Source organism: Dermacentor silvarum, chromosome 7, assembly GCF_013339745.2.
Source record: "Dermacentor silvarum isolate Dsil-2018 chromosome 7, BIME_Dsil_1.4, whole genome shotgun sequence".
Classification (NCBI taxonomy): Eukaryota; Metazoa; Arthropoda; class Arachnida; order Ixodida; family Ixodidae; genus Dermacentor; species Dermacentor silvarum.
Genome location: NC_051160.1, coordinates 179878735 through 179897014, shown reverse-complemented (window position 1 = coordinate 179897014; position 18280 = coordinate 179878735). Strand labels below are relative to the sequence as shown.

Genomic DNA, 18280 nt, shown 5'->3' with positions numbered 1-18280 from the left:
CTCGTTGCTGGCGACAGCTAACACCATTACAGACAACGGAAATTTTGTGTGCATCACTGTAGGCATCTCATCAGCGCTTGCGGAAAGCCACCTGTCGTTATGGTGGTTAACTTTTTAGTCTTGGTCAAAGTCGTTTTCATCTGAAAAAAACACAGAGCATTCCAGGCTCCTCAGGTCTCTTCAGCTTGCTTAGCAAGCGCTTGGACTGAAGCAGAAGATTCTCCCGAGTTTTGTCGGACATGAATTGCCCCCTCCTCATCACATAGGAATGGTACCTCAAGTCCTCGGGCACAGTGAGCCTGACAGTCGACTCTGCGACTTGGAGCTCCTTTGCAATAGCCCACGTTGACTTCCCTCGGTCATCACTCACGATGACTTGCAGCCGCCGGAGAAAATCAGGGGTTCTGACGACATCTGACCGCTGACTGTGCTTTTTTCTTTTCGCCACAGATGCCACGTCGCCGCCAGAACACATCAGTTCTGTCCGCACCTTGTAAACGAAAGTGTACTTATTTGCGCTATAAGCAACTAGCCCAACAGGTGGTCCTTCTAGACGAAAGACTTCGCTGCGTTCAGAAAGGTGGCAAGTCGCTGTGGTGTGCGGCCAGGGCCACGAGGGCTGTGGGGTGTTTCATTCCCTGCGTCAACCTGTGCGCTTCCATCTATGAACAAACTGAGCAGTATGAATGATAAGGGGTCAACCAACAAGAAGCCGCACGCCTAGATAGGATGAGATAGATAGATAGCCTGCTTGTGTCTATGGTGATAAGGAAGAGTTTTCTCAAATACCTCGTGCCTAGTAACTGCCAAGTGCTCATGCGGAAGTCTTAAGTGCAAGCACTAGCCCCTGACAACCTCTGAGAGACCATCAGGCTAATTGTATGCGAAGAACTGCACAAAATGACCCCTGCGTCGCTGCCTTAAATGGCCTCGATCTCCGACATTGTCTGTGAAGAACTTCGACGGTAGTTTCCTGAACCGCCACACTCTCAGCTGGAAGTGATGAGCTACACTGCTGCTGCCATGTTCTTCCTCCCAGTTAGCCATTTTGCTCGACTGAAAGTGCGATTCTCGGGTCACCACTGTGCGAGGATAATGACACTACATGTCATTATCCTCGCACTACATGACGACAATAATGTTATTGTCGTCTGCTTTCAGTGGGTACAAGTACGAGTGAATGAGTGTAATTTTGGTCAGTCTGAGAATAAACTAGAAATGTGACGGTAAGGAAGTGCAAACATCACAGAAGAAAATAATGGACAAAGAAGAAGCGTTACTCTCAACTGTTTACTCTGTTTACTGTAAACATCATCATAAGGTATACAGAGTGGCCCAGCTATCACGCAGCACGATTTAAAAAAAGTGGAATGGCATTATGCGAAGTAAACCTCGTGTGTATTGTTTCCAGTACAGTGGAGTAGCCGCCAGTAATTTTTTCGTTACTGAGGTTTAATTAGCTAATTGCAATTAATTATCAAACTCAAGAAGTACAATCCTAATTATGAAAGTGTCTATGAGAAAATTTAGAAGAGCTATGAATTGGGCTAGTTGGTGTGCATTCATTTTTTTTTTTTTTTTTTGTAGTTGGTAGTTTGCGCTCCCGTGTGTCACTTCGTGTCCGCTTCATATTCAGTGTCCGTTAAGTCCCTGTTTCGTCCTACTGTACGTAGTGCAAGAAAAAGTGAATGAGAAAATTGTAGAGCAACATGAAAAACTCCAATACAGCTTTCTGTTGTTCAGTACGTGCTACATAAAAGTGTTTTTCCAAGCGTGAAAGAAGCCCGTGAATACACGCAAAGTGCCTCGAGCGACCTGACGCGTGGCAATTCTGCTTGTATTCGCAGGCTCCTTTCACACTTGGAAAAACACATTTATGTAGCACGTATTGAGCAACAGAAAGCTGTATCGGGTGTTTTCCATGTTGCTCTACAATTTTCTAATTGACACTGTGATAATTAGGACGGCACTTCTCAAGTTAGATAATTAATGACAATTAGGTAATTAAATCTCAGTAACGAAAAAATTACTGGCGGCTACTCCACTGTACTGAAAACAATACGCTCTAGGTTTGCTTTGCGTAACGCCGTTCCTCTTTTTTTTAATCGTGCTGCATGATGGCTGGGACACCCTGTATGTGAATGTGGAGCAGCGTCGATCCAAAAACAGAAAGGAGAATAGTTGCCTGTGATACACACCTCGAGAAATCTCATCTGTTTTGCATACAAAGAATTAGAAGATGCACCCCTTTTTAGTAACGGGCGTGCTCATTCCAGCTTTTGCTACGTATCTGTGCTTCTCAAGGGAATTCCTCACAATCACATGCTCAACCATACACCAGGGGCGCGATCTTGTACGCATTCCAAAATGGAACGGAGGCGTTCCGTTTCATCGAGCCGCACACGATTGGTCAATTTGAACGTCGCGGTTGAAATTGACCAATCATGTGCGGCTCGGTGGAACGGAACGCCTCCGTTCCAATTTGGAACGCGTACACGATCGCGCCCATGGATTCCTTCTGTCTTATATCTCTGTGAATCAATTGTTCAGGCACCTTCCATTCAGTTTTATATTTTGTTACGGCTGTGCATGTGAGTACCACTGGTACACATTTTATGACGTTATGGAATAAAGAACTGCATACCATTTGTCTTCTGTCAAGTTTTCACTTCCTTAACCCTTTCAGTATCGAGCTTTTTCCTAGATGATGCACCCCCTATGTAGTTTTTTTTTTCGAATGTTATAAAATGAACAGGGTTTATTGTTGGTTGTGCATGAATGAAAAAAACTGACACAGAGATGCTCTCTTGGTGCGGTCCTCACATTCCTGTTTCACTAAAGGCATCTCAAAAGGAACATGGCGGGCCAGAAACACGGAAGCGTGCTGGTACGACAGTGACACTGAAAGCACCAATGAGGCCCTCAGTAGGTCCTTTTAGATAAGTTAGAAGTATATTTTGTGAGTGAGTTGTGTTTATTGTTGACCAGCGCTTGATCACCAACCTGAATTAGCACAGTCAGCGCAAATTTCATACGACAGCTTTTATAGCACCCGGGAACGTAACAGCGGGGTTCTACTGTAGCTTGTTTGAAGCGCAGCATGACATGTGATTGTAATAACTGCATGCCGCCATGTGTCCATCATTTCTGTTTCTGGATATACCGAATGACACCTGGGAAAACTAGCAATATATGAAACGATATCAATTTGTGTGTGTGTCGCATGCACAGAAGAGCATTTTTTTCTCCACGAGATCTGCAATGGATGGAAATGTTTACCAAGCTTCTAGTAAGAACATACGAATTACTCACGTCTTTGAATGTAAATTGCAACTCGCTTTTTCGAAATACTTCAGGATGTGAAAAGTCAGCTGCTCCCAATTGCCAAATTGCCTGCTCCAAAGTGCTCTAAAATGAAATTTTCTTATGCTCCAAAAATTGCTCCAAATCAGAAGTTCGCAGTTGCATCACTGCAAAAGGTAACGGACTACCTGTCGTGGAATTAACATGTGGTTATCTTTGTTCAAAAAAATTTTTTTTATATCCAACCCTTATATAACACCCCCTAGAGAGGTCCTTAAGGTAATTAAATGAAAGGAAATGCGCGAAAACTTTGGATATGCACGAGATGTTCAAATCACAGACATTCGACATCCTTTGGATGACCCTTGACTGCCATGTACTAGTGGAGCATTTTATACACGTGAACTAGACATCATAATATGTCTGGGATGTTTGGTCTTTTGTGGTACGTCCAGTGGGTATTTGTGGTTTGCTGGATTGTGAGCAAAACTGTGCCTTGAATATCCAACACAAAAGTGCTGATGCGTGTGTGTGTCATCATGCAGCACATCACGGCAGCCCGAGGCAGCAACTTCCGGCACTATCGGGATGTGAGCATCCTCTACCAGCTCTTCTTTCATGTGGATGTACTTGGCCAGGTAAGCTGCGCTCTGCGCTGTGTGTATTTTTCGGGTGTTAGTGGATGAAATGTGGCTCGTCTTATACTGTGTGCACAAGATCGTGTGCATCCCCGTTGACTTGGCTTGCAGTAACAAAACAGTTGAAAGATGCCCATCAGGTATATCTGTCCTGATGACTGGCAGAGTGACGGATGCCAGCTCATCTCGAGGGAACGAATGCCAGCAATAATTTATTGCATCTCATTTAAAGTGACATTGGGCGAGAAAGTTGGCGTGACGGGAAAAGTACCGTTAAGAGAGAAGGTTATCACAAAAGGGAACGTTGGCATTTTGCTTCAGACAGCGTTTTGCATGCTTGTGGATTTTTCGTTCAACAAAGTTTTAAGAGAAACTTTCTTCGCCCCAACCTCAATTGTCACATCGTGTATGTGACTTGTTGCATACAGCTAACCATAGTCTAACTTGACCAGTAGCGTACCCAGGATCTCTGCCAGGGGGGTGTTGACAGTTTGCCTTAGTTTGCCAATACCATCTAAACAGCACTAATTTCAATTTCTTCACTGGAAATTGTCAAAAAATGTGCTTTTTGCGCAAGTTTGCGAGTGTGCAGACGATTGCGCCTCTTACATCTTAGTTGCAATCTAAAAAAAGGGGGGTTAACTCAGCCTCAGGGGGTGTTACACCCCCCCCCCCCCCCCGTCACTGCCCCACTGAACTTTACGTATGTTTAAAAGATGCTTGTTGATGCATGCCACAGTTGAAAGATACTGTAACATATGACGATTGTCTAAATAGGTGGCACTAATAGCTCGACTGTCATGTGCCTCAACACCAAATGTCTGATAAACGACGACGGTGGCACGATCCAGACGTGTGCCCTGCCACAAACTGCCTCGCCCTGCTGAGTGGAAGCACTCATGTAAAAAACAGCTTATTGTAGGAGTCTCACAGGAGTGCCGGCCAGCCACAGGGCCAGGTCAGCCTTCACCTCTAGTGCCCCGCTGCATGCATGTGCTCAGGCCGCGAAAGGAGGGGCACCGAAGAGGGGCATGAGAACAGTGCTGCCCCAAGTTGGCAGAAACTGTTTATTACAGCGAAGCTGTCAGCTTCTAGTTGGTCGGCATTTTTCGTACGTGTCCGGGGGCATAAATGTGGGCCGATCCCGAAGGTAGTACAATACCGGGCCGACCCACGGCGGAGCAGGCTTCAAGAACTCGCCAAAGTGAAAGTGCATACATTCTTTGCAGTCATGCATACAGTGAAACCTCACTAATATGTTGGACGATGGACCATATCCATGCCATCAATCAGGTAATCGAGAAATCTGCGGAGTACAATCAACCTCTCTATATGGCTTTCATAGATTATGAAAAGGCATTTGATTCAGTAGAGATATCAGCAGTCATAGAGGCATTGCGTAATCAAGGAGTGGAGGAGGCATACGTGAATATCTTGGCAAATATCTACAAGGATTCCACAGCTACCTTGGTTCTCCACAAGAAAAGTAGAAAGATACCTATCAAGAAAGGTGTCAGGCAAGGAGACACAATCTCTCCAATGCTATTCACTGCATGCTTAGAAGAAGTATTCAAGCTCTTAGACTGGGAAGGATTAGGAGTGAGGATCGATGGCGAATATCTCAGCAACCTTCGGTTTGCAGATGACATTGTCCTATTGAGCAACAATGGAGAGGAATTACAACAAATGATTGAGGACCTTCATCGAGAAAGTGCAAGAATTGGGTTGAAGATGAATATGCAGAAGACAAAAATAATGTTCAATAGCCTGGCAAGGGAACAAGAATTCAGGATCGCCCGTCAGCCTCTAGAATCTGTAAAGGAATATGTTTATCTAGGTCAATTACTCACAGGGGACCCTGATCATGAGAAAGAAATTTACAGAAGAATAAAATTGGGTTGGAGTGCATACGGCAGGCATTGCCAAATCCTGACTGGGAGCTTACCACTGTCGTTGAAAAGAAAAGTGTACAATCATTGCATTCTACCGGTGCTAACATACGGGGCAGAAACTTGGAGGTTAACAAAGAAGCTCGAGAACAAGTTAAGGACCGCACAAAGAGCAATGGAACGAAAAATCTTAGGAGTAACGTTAAGAGACAGGAAGAGAGCGGTGTGGATCAGAGAACAAACGGGGGTAGACGATATTCTAGTTGACATTAAGCGGAAGAAATGGAGCTGGGCAGGCCATGTAATACGTAGGATGGATAACCGGTGGACCATTAGGGTTACAGAATGGATACCAAGAGAAGGGAAGCGCAGTCGAGGACGGCAGAAAGTCAGGTGGGATGATGAGGTTAGGAAATTCGCAGGCGCAAGTTGGAATACGCTAGCGCAAGACAGGGGTAATTGGAGATCGCAGGGAGAGGCCTTCGTCCTGCAGTGGACATAAATATAGGCTGATGATGATGATGATGATGAATGTGTAATTGCGGCTTAAACGTAGTCGCGATGATTCCCCCATTCAGTCCCCATTGATGCATGGCTGACCGCTTAAGCCATAGTTACTCATTGCCCACCAAACGGTTAGTGCGTACTATTTTTCTTGTTCTACACGCACTGGCACAAAATCGGCAAAATCTCATGTGCACAGACATTCGATTCTCGAGTTGCGACGCCCGGACGAAACCGCCAGCGATAGTGAACTTAAAACATGGCCACCATGACGTATTTCCTGCTCATACAGCTGTTGCTGATTGTTGCGCACAAAAGCATGGCCTTCAAGATTAGCTCCCGGTAACGCAGAGAAGCTGCCGGTAGGGGGTGCGAATTCGCTGTCACCGTCGGCGACCGTTATGCAGACAACATTGTGTTGCTTGCTAACAAGCAAAGTGATATGCAGCGTCTGGCTGATATCTGTGGGGAAGAATGTGAGAAGTTAGGATTAAAATTTAGCGTTAAAAAATCAGGTTTTATGCTATTCAATGAAAACAGTGAACAGACAGTGTTGATACAAGGCCAGGAAATACCTCGGGTAAAAGAATACAAATACTTAGGTATATGGATAAACGAAGGCGGTAGATATCTAGAGACACAGGAAAAAACAATAATAGCAAATGGGAAGAGAAATGCGGCCTTAATGAAGCACACAGCGCTATGGGGATACAATAGGTACGAGGTGCTCCGGGGTATTTGGAAAGGTGTAATGGTTCCAGGGCTTACATTTGGAAATGCAGTTGTTTGCTGGAAATCAGGAGTACAATCAGGACTCGATGGCAACCAAAGGTCAGTGGGGCGCCTCGCGTTGGGTGCCCACGGGAAGACTACTAATGAAGCTGTGCAGGGTGATATGGGCTGGACAAATTTTGAAGTAAGGGAGGCTCAGAGTAAAATTGATTTTGAAGAACGACTGAGGAAAATGGAAGAAAGTAGATAGGGTGCAAGAGTGTTCAGGTATTTGTACAGGCAAAACATTGACTCACAGTGGAGGAAAGGAACCAGGAAGTTTACCAGCAAATATGCGACCAGTATGGCCAGCAACATGGCAACAAAGAACGTCAAACGCAAAGTGAGAGAGGCTGAGACAAGGTTATGGTTGGCAGCAATGGAAGAGAAACCTGCTATGACTAACTACCTCAAACGAAATCAGGAAAGAAACAATTTATGAAAACTCAAAGGAACCCCTTGGTATTTCAATACCAAATCACTAACGAACAAATTGAGTGTGTAAACAATTATAAGTACCTGGGTGTTACCGTCTCAAATGATCTGGACTGGTGTCTGCATGTGAATAACATTATCTCTTCAGCTAACAAATCACTTGGGTTCCTACAATGTCACTTAAAAAACGCGCCGCAGTATGTGAAACTATTAGCTTGTATGACACTAATACAACCCAAACTAGAATATTGACGCGTGTGCTCTAGGTAGACGACAACGACGATGGGAACATTAACGGACTCCGTCTAGTGGGTCAGTGGGATTTCGGCTAACGACGAAGAAGACGTGTCTCTGTTCCGTTTTGCTTAAACAGGTCGTCCTGCTGTTCTTGAAGAACGTCTCCCTGTCCTCTCTCGGCGTTGTACCGTGACAATATGCATCAGCCATTTGGAGCCCTCGCCAGACTTTCCTCATTACCGCCCTTGAGGCATTTCAGAATCAGGCCATCCGGTTCATTCACTCCGCCTTTTCATACGATGTCAGTGTAACTTCGTTAAAAGCGGAATCGGGCATACAAACCCTTTCCCACCGCCGTTTAATTGTCAGCTTATCATTATTTCACAAATTCTACCACAGCGTACTCAATCGTGCACCATATATCTTGCCACCGTCACGCATATCCCATCGCATAGGACATTCCTTAAACGTAGCTCGTCCACGTGCGCATACTATCACTTTTGCATCTTCTTTTTTTCCTCGAACAGCCAAAGACTGGAACGGCCTTGCGCACAACATCGTTTCTATACCCTGCTCATCTGCCTTCATAGAAGAAATTGCCTCGCATTATGCCTTGTAACATTTTATACTCTTTGTATCTTATATTTTTGTAACCCACCCCTTATGTAATACCCCGAAGAGGGGTCTTTAAGGAAATAAAGCGAAAAGTGAAAGGGAAGCTTCTTACTATTCGCAGCGAGATCAGAATGCCTTAGAACGCGCAGTTTTAAAGCGAAGTACACCAAGGACGAAGCCGCATGTGCTTGCTGTGATAAAGGTGGAACATGTTTTATTGTAATGTGAAGAAATCTACTCAGCTGCAAGTCTAGGCTCCTCTGACCACCTTGAAGTCCTTGGGTTCACAGATAGCACGGGCAAAGTAAACATGTCCACTGTCGAGATTAGTAAGAGGCGGTTGGAGGTTTGGTGGCAGAAAAGTAGGGAGACCACAAACAACAGAGACGTACAGAAACAGAGTTCGCAGTAATGGTTCAAAAAGGTTGATGCCTGGAATTCTTTGTATTTGTGTGTTTCTCAAAAATAAAGGTAGGACATTAGGCAAAACAATAACACGAGCTTGGTGGCGCAACCCACCACCCTGTTTCAAAGGGGACGATCATAGCATCCATCCATCCATCCATCCATCCATCCATCCATCCATCCATCCATCCATCGTCGAAACGAATTCAATCAGTAACCACGCAGAGGAACATCTAATTGCGAAGCGCATTTTTGCCGTCACCGTGGACGTCGCTTTGAGGTTTCGTATAAAGTCTAAACACGGCAACGTCGTCGCCGCGTGCCATACGCAGTGTGTGCGAGTCATAGAATCAAGAATCTCGTGCGCGCGAGGGAGAAAGGCAGGGCAGAAGTGTGCTTCTGTTGTGCACGAGGCACGGCGGCGGAGGCGAGAAAGGGAGGAATTTAATTTGGCAGTGGCCGCCGTATCTTGAAAGCGATCTGCGACATGGAAAAAGTGCGCGCCCGCGCGGGCCTCATTTTCAAAGTGATCTGCCGACAAAGTACAACTGGTGCCGGTAGCTTCGTGTGCGCTGTGCTTTCGACGTCTAGTTCGCGTTGACGGCACGCTTGCTGCTGCTGCTGCGCCTCCTCACTCCAGCGATTTGAGAGCGAATTTCCGCGGTCATCGAGTGAGACATGTTCATGTTTACCTGTGTGCGCGTTACATGATGCTTGTTAATTTAGTTAGTAAGCGGGGCCTCATGGACCAACTGGCTCGCGGCCTTATGGAGTTCGAGATACAGTTGTGGCGGCAAGTGAAGATTACCGATTTCTTGCTGCCTACCCGCAAATAAAGCCTGTCTAAGGGCGTGTGTTTCAGAGCATCGCGATGTAGTTCTTTTCCGGCCGGTAAGTAGCTGCTACAGTGGAATCTCGATGATACGATCACAGCTAATACGAATTTCTGGATGATACGAATTTTTCTGTGCTCCTGGCTGAGCCCCATTACTTTGCAACGTGCTAGAGAACGGTTGTTACGAATCGATTTTCGACCCACGTCGGTTGATATGAATAAACGCCGCCCCACCGACGGCCGCGAAAAAGAACAGAGCGCAGTCAAGCGCTTTCTCCCTTTCTCTTTTGGCGCGGAGGCGCGGATGCGGTGCCGGACAGCCCGGAGGCCGCGACTGGGCGCGAAGAGTTTGACGCGGTGGCGCTTTTCTTGCTTTTGCGCGCAACTGCCGCAGCGAGCGAAGGTTCGTGTGGTCTATCGCTTCAACGGAAACTGAGCGGCGTAAGCACAGCGCATACAAACGTCAGAGCCGTGTGGAGATCGCTTTCAAGATACGGTGCGCGCGACAACCCCGACAGCCGGCACAGGCGCAAAGTACAAGAACACATTTGTTGGCAGAGTAGAAGCCGCCGCCCCTCCTCCTTCCCTCCCTCCTGCGCTGCCTTCCCGCTTTGCTCCTTTCGGTGGGAGATTGCGTCGCCAGTTGCCCTTGCGCTCGGTTGCAAGATACGCATTTGGTGCCCCGCAGCACAGCGTCGCCCCCCCCCCCCCCCCCCCCCGGCCTTTCGCGCGACGGAAGCAGGGCCGGGCTCGACTGGCGCGCCCGGCCGTGACGGAAGTCGTGTTTGCTCTCCGCTGTGCGTTCGCTCTCGCTCTCCGTACGTGAAGGCGCGCTTTCACTCGTACATACGGCACGCGGTGACGATTTTATCGCCCTTGGACTCGTGCTCCATGTCTCATGCTCCTCGTCCGCATCGCCTTCGTTGATCTCCTCTCCCGTCGGTGGGCGCACCTCGTTGAGAAGCGTGCTCGCTACCGCCCTTGTCGGTGAGATTTTCCAGCGGAAGCCGCATTATAACCGGCATTTCGTCTCGCGCGGCTGCACTGTAAGCGGTCTGCGTACACATGGAGTTCTATGGGAGGGTAAACGGGATTTGGAAAAGGCCGCGTTGTAGCCAGTTCTGCGCTATAAACAGTTACGTTATAAGTGATCTATACTGTAAATGCTTTTTACGTGCGCGTGCCTGAGTGAGTTCACATCCGACTCTTTAATTTAGCTAGTTTTAATTGTGTTTCGATGATACGAATTTCGGCTAATACGAATATTTTTCATGACCCCGTGCGATTCGTATCATCGAGATTTCACTGTAGTTACTTTCAGATATAGCACAAAAAAGTACACACACACACACACACGAAGCCACGACAGACGGAGACGAGCGCTTCATCTGTCTTCGTGTGTGTATGTGTACTTTTTTGCGCTATATCTGAAAGTAACTCTGTTAGACCAACTAGCCCAACAGGTGGCTACTTCCTTCTGAAGTAGCCGCTAAACTGGCATTGGCGGTTAACTCGCACATCGTTTAGTGCGTACCTAAGCGTCGTTCCTGGCCGACTATGTATTAACGAGGTTTGACTATACAACATACAGAACAGCATCTGTTTCAACTTGCTGCAGATAACAAGTCTGGGCCGGATGACGCCTCTGCGCATGCATCTGTTCTCTCTCTCTTTCTTCCTGCTTCTCTCCCTTAGTTACATATATTTCCGAGCTGGAAATAAACGGCGTTCTTTTTGTGCCTGCGATACTGGTCTGAGGTTCATCTCGTAGCTGCCGGCCTGGGGCCGGTAGGACGCAACAGTGGCGACGAGGATTCTGCTGCTGCAGGAGACCAGACGGCCCGGCAGAACCTGAACCCACCACGGCCATGGCCCATAGGCTACCGGAATTCGAAGACGAAAAAGATAAGTGGCAGGCGTACTTAGTCAAGATTGAAGCTTACTTTGAAGCGAATGATGTGAAGGATGATGCTAAAAAGAGAGCTCTGCTGGTAGCTGCGCTTGAAACGAAGACAATAGAAATTTTGACCGGGAAAGTAGCGCCACAGAGGCCTAACGCCCTGACCTACGAAGAAGTGGTGCAGACCTTAAACAGCTACTACGACCCGGTGCCGAATGAAATTTCTGAAAGCTTCAAGTTCTTTCATCGATGTCAGCAAGAAGGGGAATCAGTGCATGCATTCATAGTGGCTATAAGGCAGATTGCACACAATTGCAATTTCTCTACGATGCTGGACAGTAAAACCTGCTTATAACGAACCTCCATATAACGAATTCCTGGATATAATGAAGATTTTGTATTCCCCGCCGTGACTCCATAGAAGCACTTGTATTTGAGACCTCTGCGAAACGAAGTGGCAGCGGGATACCCCCTCGAAATAACCTTGTCTGCAGTTCGCTTTGAAGATAAGCCCGCGCAGGCGTGCACTTTTTCCACATTGCAGGTCTCTTTCAAGATACGGCAGCCACCGCCGTAGTAAACGCCTCCCTTTCGCACCTCCCCCGCCGTGCCTAGCGCGGAAGTGCGCTTCCGCACCCCCCCCCCCCCCTTCTCCCTCGCGCGTGCGAGATTGAGTCGGCTGAGCCCCGCAAGCTTTCACTCGCACACACAATGTACAGCACGCGGCGACGATGTTGCTGTGTTTGGACTTTACACTGAACCTCAAAGCGACGTGCACGGTGACAGCACAAATGCGCTTCGCAATAAAATGCGCTTCTGCGCGGTTACTATTCCAATGGTGGCAGCGAGTTCACACCCCCTACCGCCAGCTTCTCCGCGTTACTGGGAACTTATCTCGAAGGCCATGCTTTTGTGCGCGGCAATTGGCAACAGCTGTACGAGCAGGAAATACGTCGTAGTGGCCATTTTGTAAGTTCACTATCGCTGGCGACTGTCGTCCGGGCGTCGCAACTTGAGAATCAAATGTCTGCGCACATGAGATTTTGCCGATTTTGTGTCTGTGCGTGTAGAACAAGAAAAATAGTAGGCACTAACCGTTTGGTGGGCAATGAGTGACTACGGCTTAAGTGGTCAGCCAATACATGGTGTTCAATGGGGGCTGGGTGGGAGAATCTTCGCGACTACGTTTAAACCGCAATTACGCATTAAGCGGTTACGTGTTAACGAGGTTTGACTGTACTATCCTTACTTCGTATAGCTGTCTGCTAATTTGCTGTCGCAATCGATGCTTTGCCTTTCGGGTGAAACTGGGACTTTTTTGTTCATCGCAACTTTAGTGTATTGGGAGTAAATCTTGAGCGATAGTACATACGGTAATCGTTTCTTTTTCAAATTATGATGCCGAACCTGCATATAACGAAATGCTCTTTATAACAAAGTTTTTCAGGAATTTGTCAATTTCGTTATATCCAGGTTTAACTGTAGATATCCAGGCTACGCATGTTCAAAAGATGTCAATCATTGCTCAACCCAACGCTTCTGTGCATTACAATTTCTCCCACTATTTCTGAACGTGTTTCTTATTTTCTTATATTTTTTAGATTGAAATATCTGAACTTGGTAGTTATTTGGCGTGCTTTCTTTGCGTCATTTAAGAATGAAAACAGATGAACAAAAAAAGCGAACATTTATTTAGGTATGTTCAACACACTCGTCCGAAAGCACAACAGGGTCATGATACGGATACGAATTGCTCCATGTTTAAAATCATTTAACAACAGCTTGAATGGGCTGAAGGCGTTCTGAATACATCAGTCTGAATAAGCTATTCCAGCAACGCAGTAAGATATAAATAAAAAATTTGCACATTTACACAGCAGTGCTCTTGCTAAGAAAAGGGAAATTTGTATAGTAAGTACATCATACAGCACACACATAAAAAACAGTATTAAGTAATGAAAAAAAAAAAAAAAGGTAGTCAGCAGCAACAAAATAACATCAGTTATCTTGATCACAATGTAGCTTCAAAAAAGTAATTTCACAGCAGGAAAGAGAACACCACTAAGCAATGTGCATATCAATTCCAACTTTGGTAAAGACGTGCTAAATTACAAAAAAAAAAACTATATTTAAACACCCTTGTGGCGCCGGCTGGTGATATTGAACGCCAGAATTAAGAAAATAATAACAAGGAGATATACGGGAAATAACAAAAGCAAATAGAAGAGAGGAGAGAACTCCTCTCTTCGGACGCAGTAGGGATGTCAGTCAGTGTCAATTTTGACCATACACTACAGCAGGTTTCACAAACGCAAATATTAGCGCGGTTCACTACACTAGCTAGGGCAGAGACGTCACCTCAGCACCCTATGGAGTGTCTTTCAAAGCGATGATGGGGACAGATAAAGTGCTCAACGGTTTCTGCACAACCACAGATGTTAGTGCCTGCTCTGTGACAGTAAAAGACAAAACATAGCCGGGATTTATTCGATGGGGAAGCAGGTGTTCTGATACCGGTATACGTTTGGGTCCTACGCCCGTGAACGCACAATTTTCCCGCGAAAGCACCGCAGAGATACAATGGGGTATCATTATACCGGCACACTAGTGCAGACGTATACATCGATTACTGTGTGCAGCATCAACATGTCGAGGTTGCTCAGACGGTTATTCGTCATCTTGCTGCGAAGATAAGTCTTTGATCTTCGAAGACACCAAAACGTGCGCTCGCAAGATGACGATTCCGGTATCGTCAAGGCGAAGACACCTAGCTTGTGCAGTTCGTGGAACGCTAATTTATGCATTTCAGCAATGTGAGTGGGATCTCCGCGTGGTCAAGGTTCAACTCTGCCCAGTAGCCGAGCGGAGTTCGCATCAAAAGGTATTGAAACTGTCTCCATATTTGAACATCTATGGTTTCGAGCCAACACTGTTTGCTGTGCTTGTGTTCTGCCGCTTAGGCGGCCGCGTAAAGAAGACGACACGTGTATCCCGTGTGGTATACGTGCGCTGCCTTCGGTTACACAGCACTCGCGGTTATGCGACCTCAGCAGGGCGAAGCTTATTCTCTGCCGAAGAGGCCTGTGAGCGGAAGGCACCTGAAAAAGAGCATATTGCATCCCAGACGCGAACTTGTCAGTTCACGCAAGCAGACCGAACAACGAAGAAGGGTAGCCTATTTTTAAACCTATTTAGAATCGTTGGAACCATGTTTATCTTATTGCGGCAGTTCGCGCTGTATTTCAAGCGTCCATTCTATCCCAAGCAAGAGGGTAATTACTTGTGACCAGAAATTTTGTATAATAAATTGTTATGCTAAACAAGGCCGACCTTTGTAAGCAGCGCTGCTCTCATGCATCTGCCTCCAAGTTGTAAGACATCAAAAGTGACATTTTGTTTTATACTGCCTACCTTGAGTCAGGTTTTCAGCGCTCTTGGGGGGGCAGGCAAAAATTCGGGGGGGGGGGCAGCTGCCCCCCTCTGGCGCCGCCCCTGAGTAGAGTACAGGGAGTAAGGATAGTACGTTTATCGCCTGCATAAACTTGGACACATCCTCTTACTAACTGAATTGACAAGCATGGTGTCAGCGCGCACATGCAAACATCAATAGATCACACTCGATGACTGCAGGCAAGACCTGTCAAAATGCTGGCGTGGGCAAGCGCGGCAGGAACAGTGACAGAAGGTTCGTGTGGTCTATTGCTTCAATGGAAACTGAGTGGCGAAAGCACAGCGCATACAAAGGTCAGAGCCGTGTAGAGATCGCTTTCAAGATACGGTGTGCGCGACAGCTCTCAGCCGCGCAAAGTACAAGTATGCAGGGGCTTGCAGAGTAAAAGCCGCGCCCCTCCCTCCCGTGCTACCTTCGCACTTTCCTCCTTTCGTGTGGGAGATTGAGTCGCCAGTTCCCCTTGCGTCCGGTCGCAAAATACGCATTGAGTGCCGCAGCTAAACGTCGCCTCCCATCCCCCTACGGCCTTCCGCACGACAAGAGTCGCCGCGTTCGTTCTCCATGAAAGCACGCGTCCCTTGCGCGATTTCACTCGCACATACAGCATACAGCATTTTTTTTCCTTGTTTTTTTTTTCTGGGGGGGGGGAGTAGAAGCGTGGGCGCACGCGTGGAAACCAGCAGCGAAAACCGAAACAAAAAGGAGGAGAAGGGCGGGAGACTTTCGAGGAAGGAGGGCGTGTGTTTTCATCACTACAGCAGCGTCCAATCAGGGTGTGCGGGGTAGAACGGTAGCGCACTCCTTTTTTGTTTTGTTTTTTCGTTTCTTTTTTTCAGGAGTGGGAGTGTGGACGTGCGTGTGGAGACCAGTCTCCAGACGAAAATAACAGCATTCTTCCGCTGATGCCGCACTTGTCAGGAGAACTTGGTTTCTATGCTGTGTTGCGATTGTGTTGCATGTGTGTGTGGGTGAAATTTGGAATAAATTGTGTTTGAAAGGTGGGTTGCCCGTTTGGCATCAGCAATAGCTGAAAAAAGCATGCTTTGGTTATAACGCGGTACCGCTTATAGCGTGGATTTTTACAACTCCCGCGACTTACATTATAAGCGGTCTACACTGTACATGCCCGCCGGCAATACACTGATGATGAAAATGCGTGACTGCAAACACAAGCCCTTCTCTGTCAAGTTGGGAGTAGTTTCTCTCACATTTGCTGAGTGTTCTTGGCGCAAACGCTGCTGGTATTTCGTGTCCGTTTCGGCCCAACTGCGCAAGAACTGCTCCTAACCCATAAGGCAAAGCATCACAGCTGAGAATCAGTGGACGAGAGTCGTCATAATTTGCAAAAACCGTACACTCGTGCAGCGTTCGTTGATAGCGGCTTTGTGTGGGGCTTCCCATTTCCACTTAGCTTCTTTATCCAATAGACGAAGAGGTTCGGCGATGGACGCTGTCTCAGAGGAACCGGCTGTAAAAACTTATCATTCCTAAGAATAATTGTAGATTGGACTTGTTTGTTGGTTCTGGCGCACTCGTTATTGCTTCAACCTTTTCAGACTTCGGCTCAACTTCCTTAGTTGTACATTGAACAATGTACATTGAAATTTTCGGCCTGTTGCTGGTGCTTGGAATCTGTCTCTGCTGATCTCTTGCTGATTCAGCAGTCAAAATGAGCTCGTACGCTTTCTTAAGCGTCAGCTAGCAACCGTTGTTGAAGATGAGAATCGTGGATCCCACATAGCAATCTGTCTGGTAGCATAACTTCCAAAGGAAGCCTTGTACTCCCTGATTGAGACTGGAATTCCACGCTTCCGCCCGACGTATCAGGACCCACCGTCGTGGAGTCTGCATTGCCAAAGTTTGCAGAGCTGTCACATAGTTTGTGACCGATTCATAAGCCAGCTGGTCTCGTTTCTGGAAGCGATATCATCCCAGTAACTTGGAAGGCCGTGGGTCGAAGTGCTGGCTCAGTAACTTGATGATGTCCCCCAAATCCACCTCCAAAGGTTTCCTTAGTGCAACCAGGGCCCTGAGTATCTCGTAGGTCTGCTCACCGCACAGCGTGAGAAGAACCGCTCGCTTCTTGGAAGATTCGACGATGTCGTTGGCTTCATAGTAGAACTCCAGGCGCTCTACCCACAATGACCAGTTGGTGCCGGGCACAAATTCTGGTATCTTGCCTTTAGACATCGTCTTCCAGGAAAACTTGCTTCTGGCGTCGCGTTCACTCGTCGCCAGTATTGTAAAGTGCCTTTTATTGTATTTTAGAATGCTGCAAGGCAGGCTGCGTGGTCACGAGCTCAGAGTCCTTGGTTGCGCCACTTCGCTCTCCTCATCTTCACTTGCTCGTCCAAACGCTGATATATAACACGAACGAACAGCTGCGTCTTAACCACCGCACCCCACTTATATAGGTTTTTTTCAGGAAAAAGTGCCGTTTTGAGGGGGGAAATACGGTAAGTTCCATTGACCAGAGGTCACACCATTCGCTACATTGTCAAGGTCATTTTGCAATATGTCATCATCCTTAATGTCGTGTGTAGATAGGCTGTTTAATTCAAGAGATAAAAATTAGCAAGGCTATGCATACCATTGGTTTCAGCAATATTTCTTGTTCTGTTGTTCACTTCAAGCCTCCCTGTGAACCTCTGTTTTTTTTGACACTGTATGCAGGTATCCCGTGATTATTTCCTGCCGCCCCGTGGAGTGAAAGGTCAGGTAAGGCTTTTTCTTGTTGCTCGTCAGGGGAGGAGGCAGACATGGTCATGTTCATCAAAAGGAAGGAACAGCCACATAAAAGCTGCTACATACAGCAGTTTGACAGGGCCCCCAGGGTTTGGCAGCACTTGAATATTAGCTACTACGACAGCATACTTTCAGATGAGCACACAGCAAGAAAAAGAAAATGCACGTATATGTAGCACGTGGTAGGTGAAATACCCATGCAATCTAAACGAAACAAAACCACAAGTCATACAAAAGGGGACCGAAAATAAACGTACAAGCTTCTTTGAGAGAGGATGGCCAGTACAAGAAGTGAACATGTTTACAGGTATAATTCACAGAGAACATTGCAGGAAATGAATTCGGTATCAATTGCATATTTTTCAGATGGTTCATTTAGAAGTGGGGATAACTTAAACTGAAACATTTGTGTACCGTAATTTGTGCAGCAAGTGCTAACATGCTCAGTATGGCGTGTTTTATATTTTGGTACTTTCTCTGTGAGCTTAGCGATGTCAGTGAGAGTGTCATTTTTCTTACTTAATATTGACTTGTAAAGGCGGGAGAGTTGGA

General features: G+C 46.8%; 1 protein-coding gene across 2 annotated transcripts in view; it reads left to right on the top strand.

Moving 5' to 3' along the window:
* Positions 1–18280, top strand: part of LOC119458739 (dimethyladenosine transferase 2, mitochondrial-like) — a 307446-nt gene that overhangs the window by 248376 nt on the left and 40790 nt on the right. For both annotated transcript variants that reach the window (XM_037720603.2, XM_049671408.1), the window contains exons 6-7: positions 3849–3941; positions 17657–17701. In XM_037720603.2, the coding sequence (XP_037576531.2) occupies positions 3849–3941; positions 17657–17701 (138 nt within the window). The remainder of the gene's footprint in view (positions 1–3848; positions 3942–17656; positions 17702–18280) is intronic.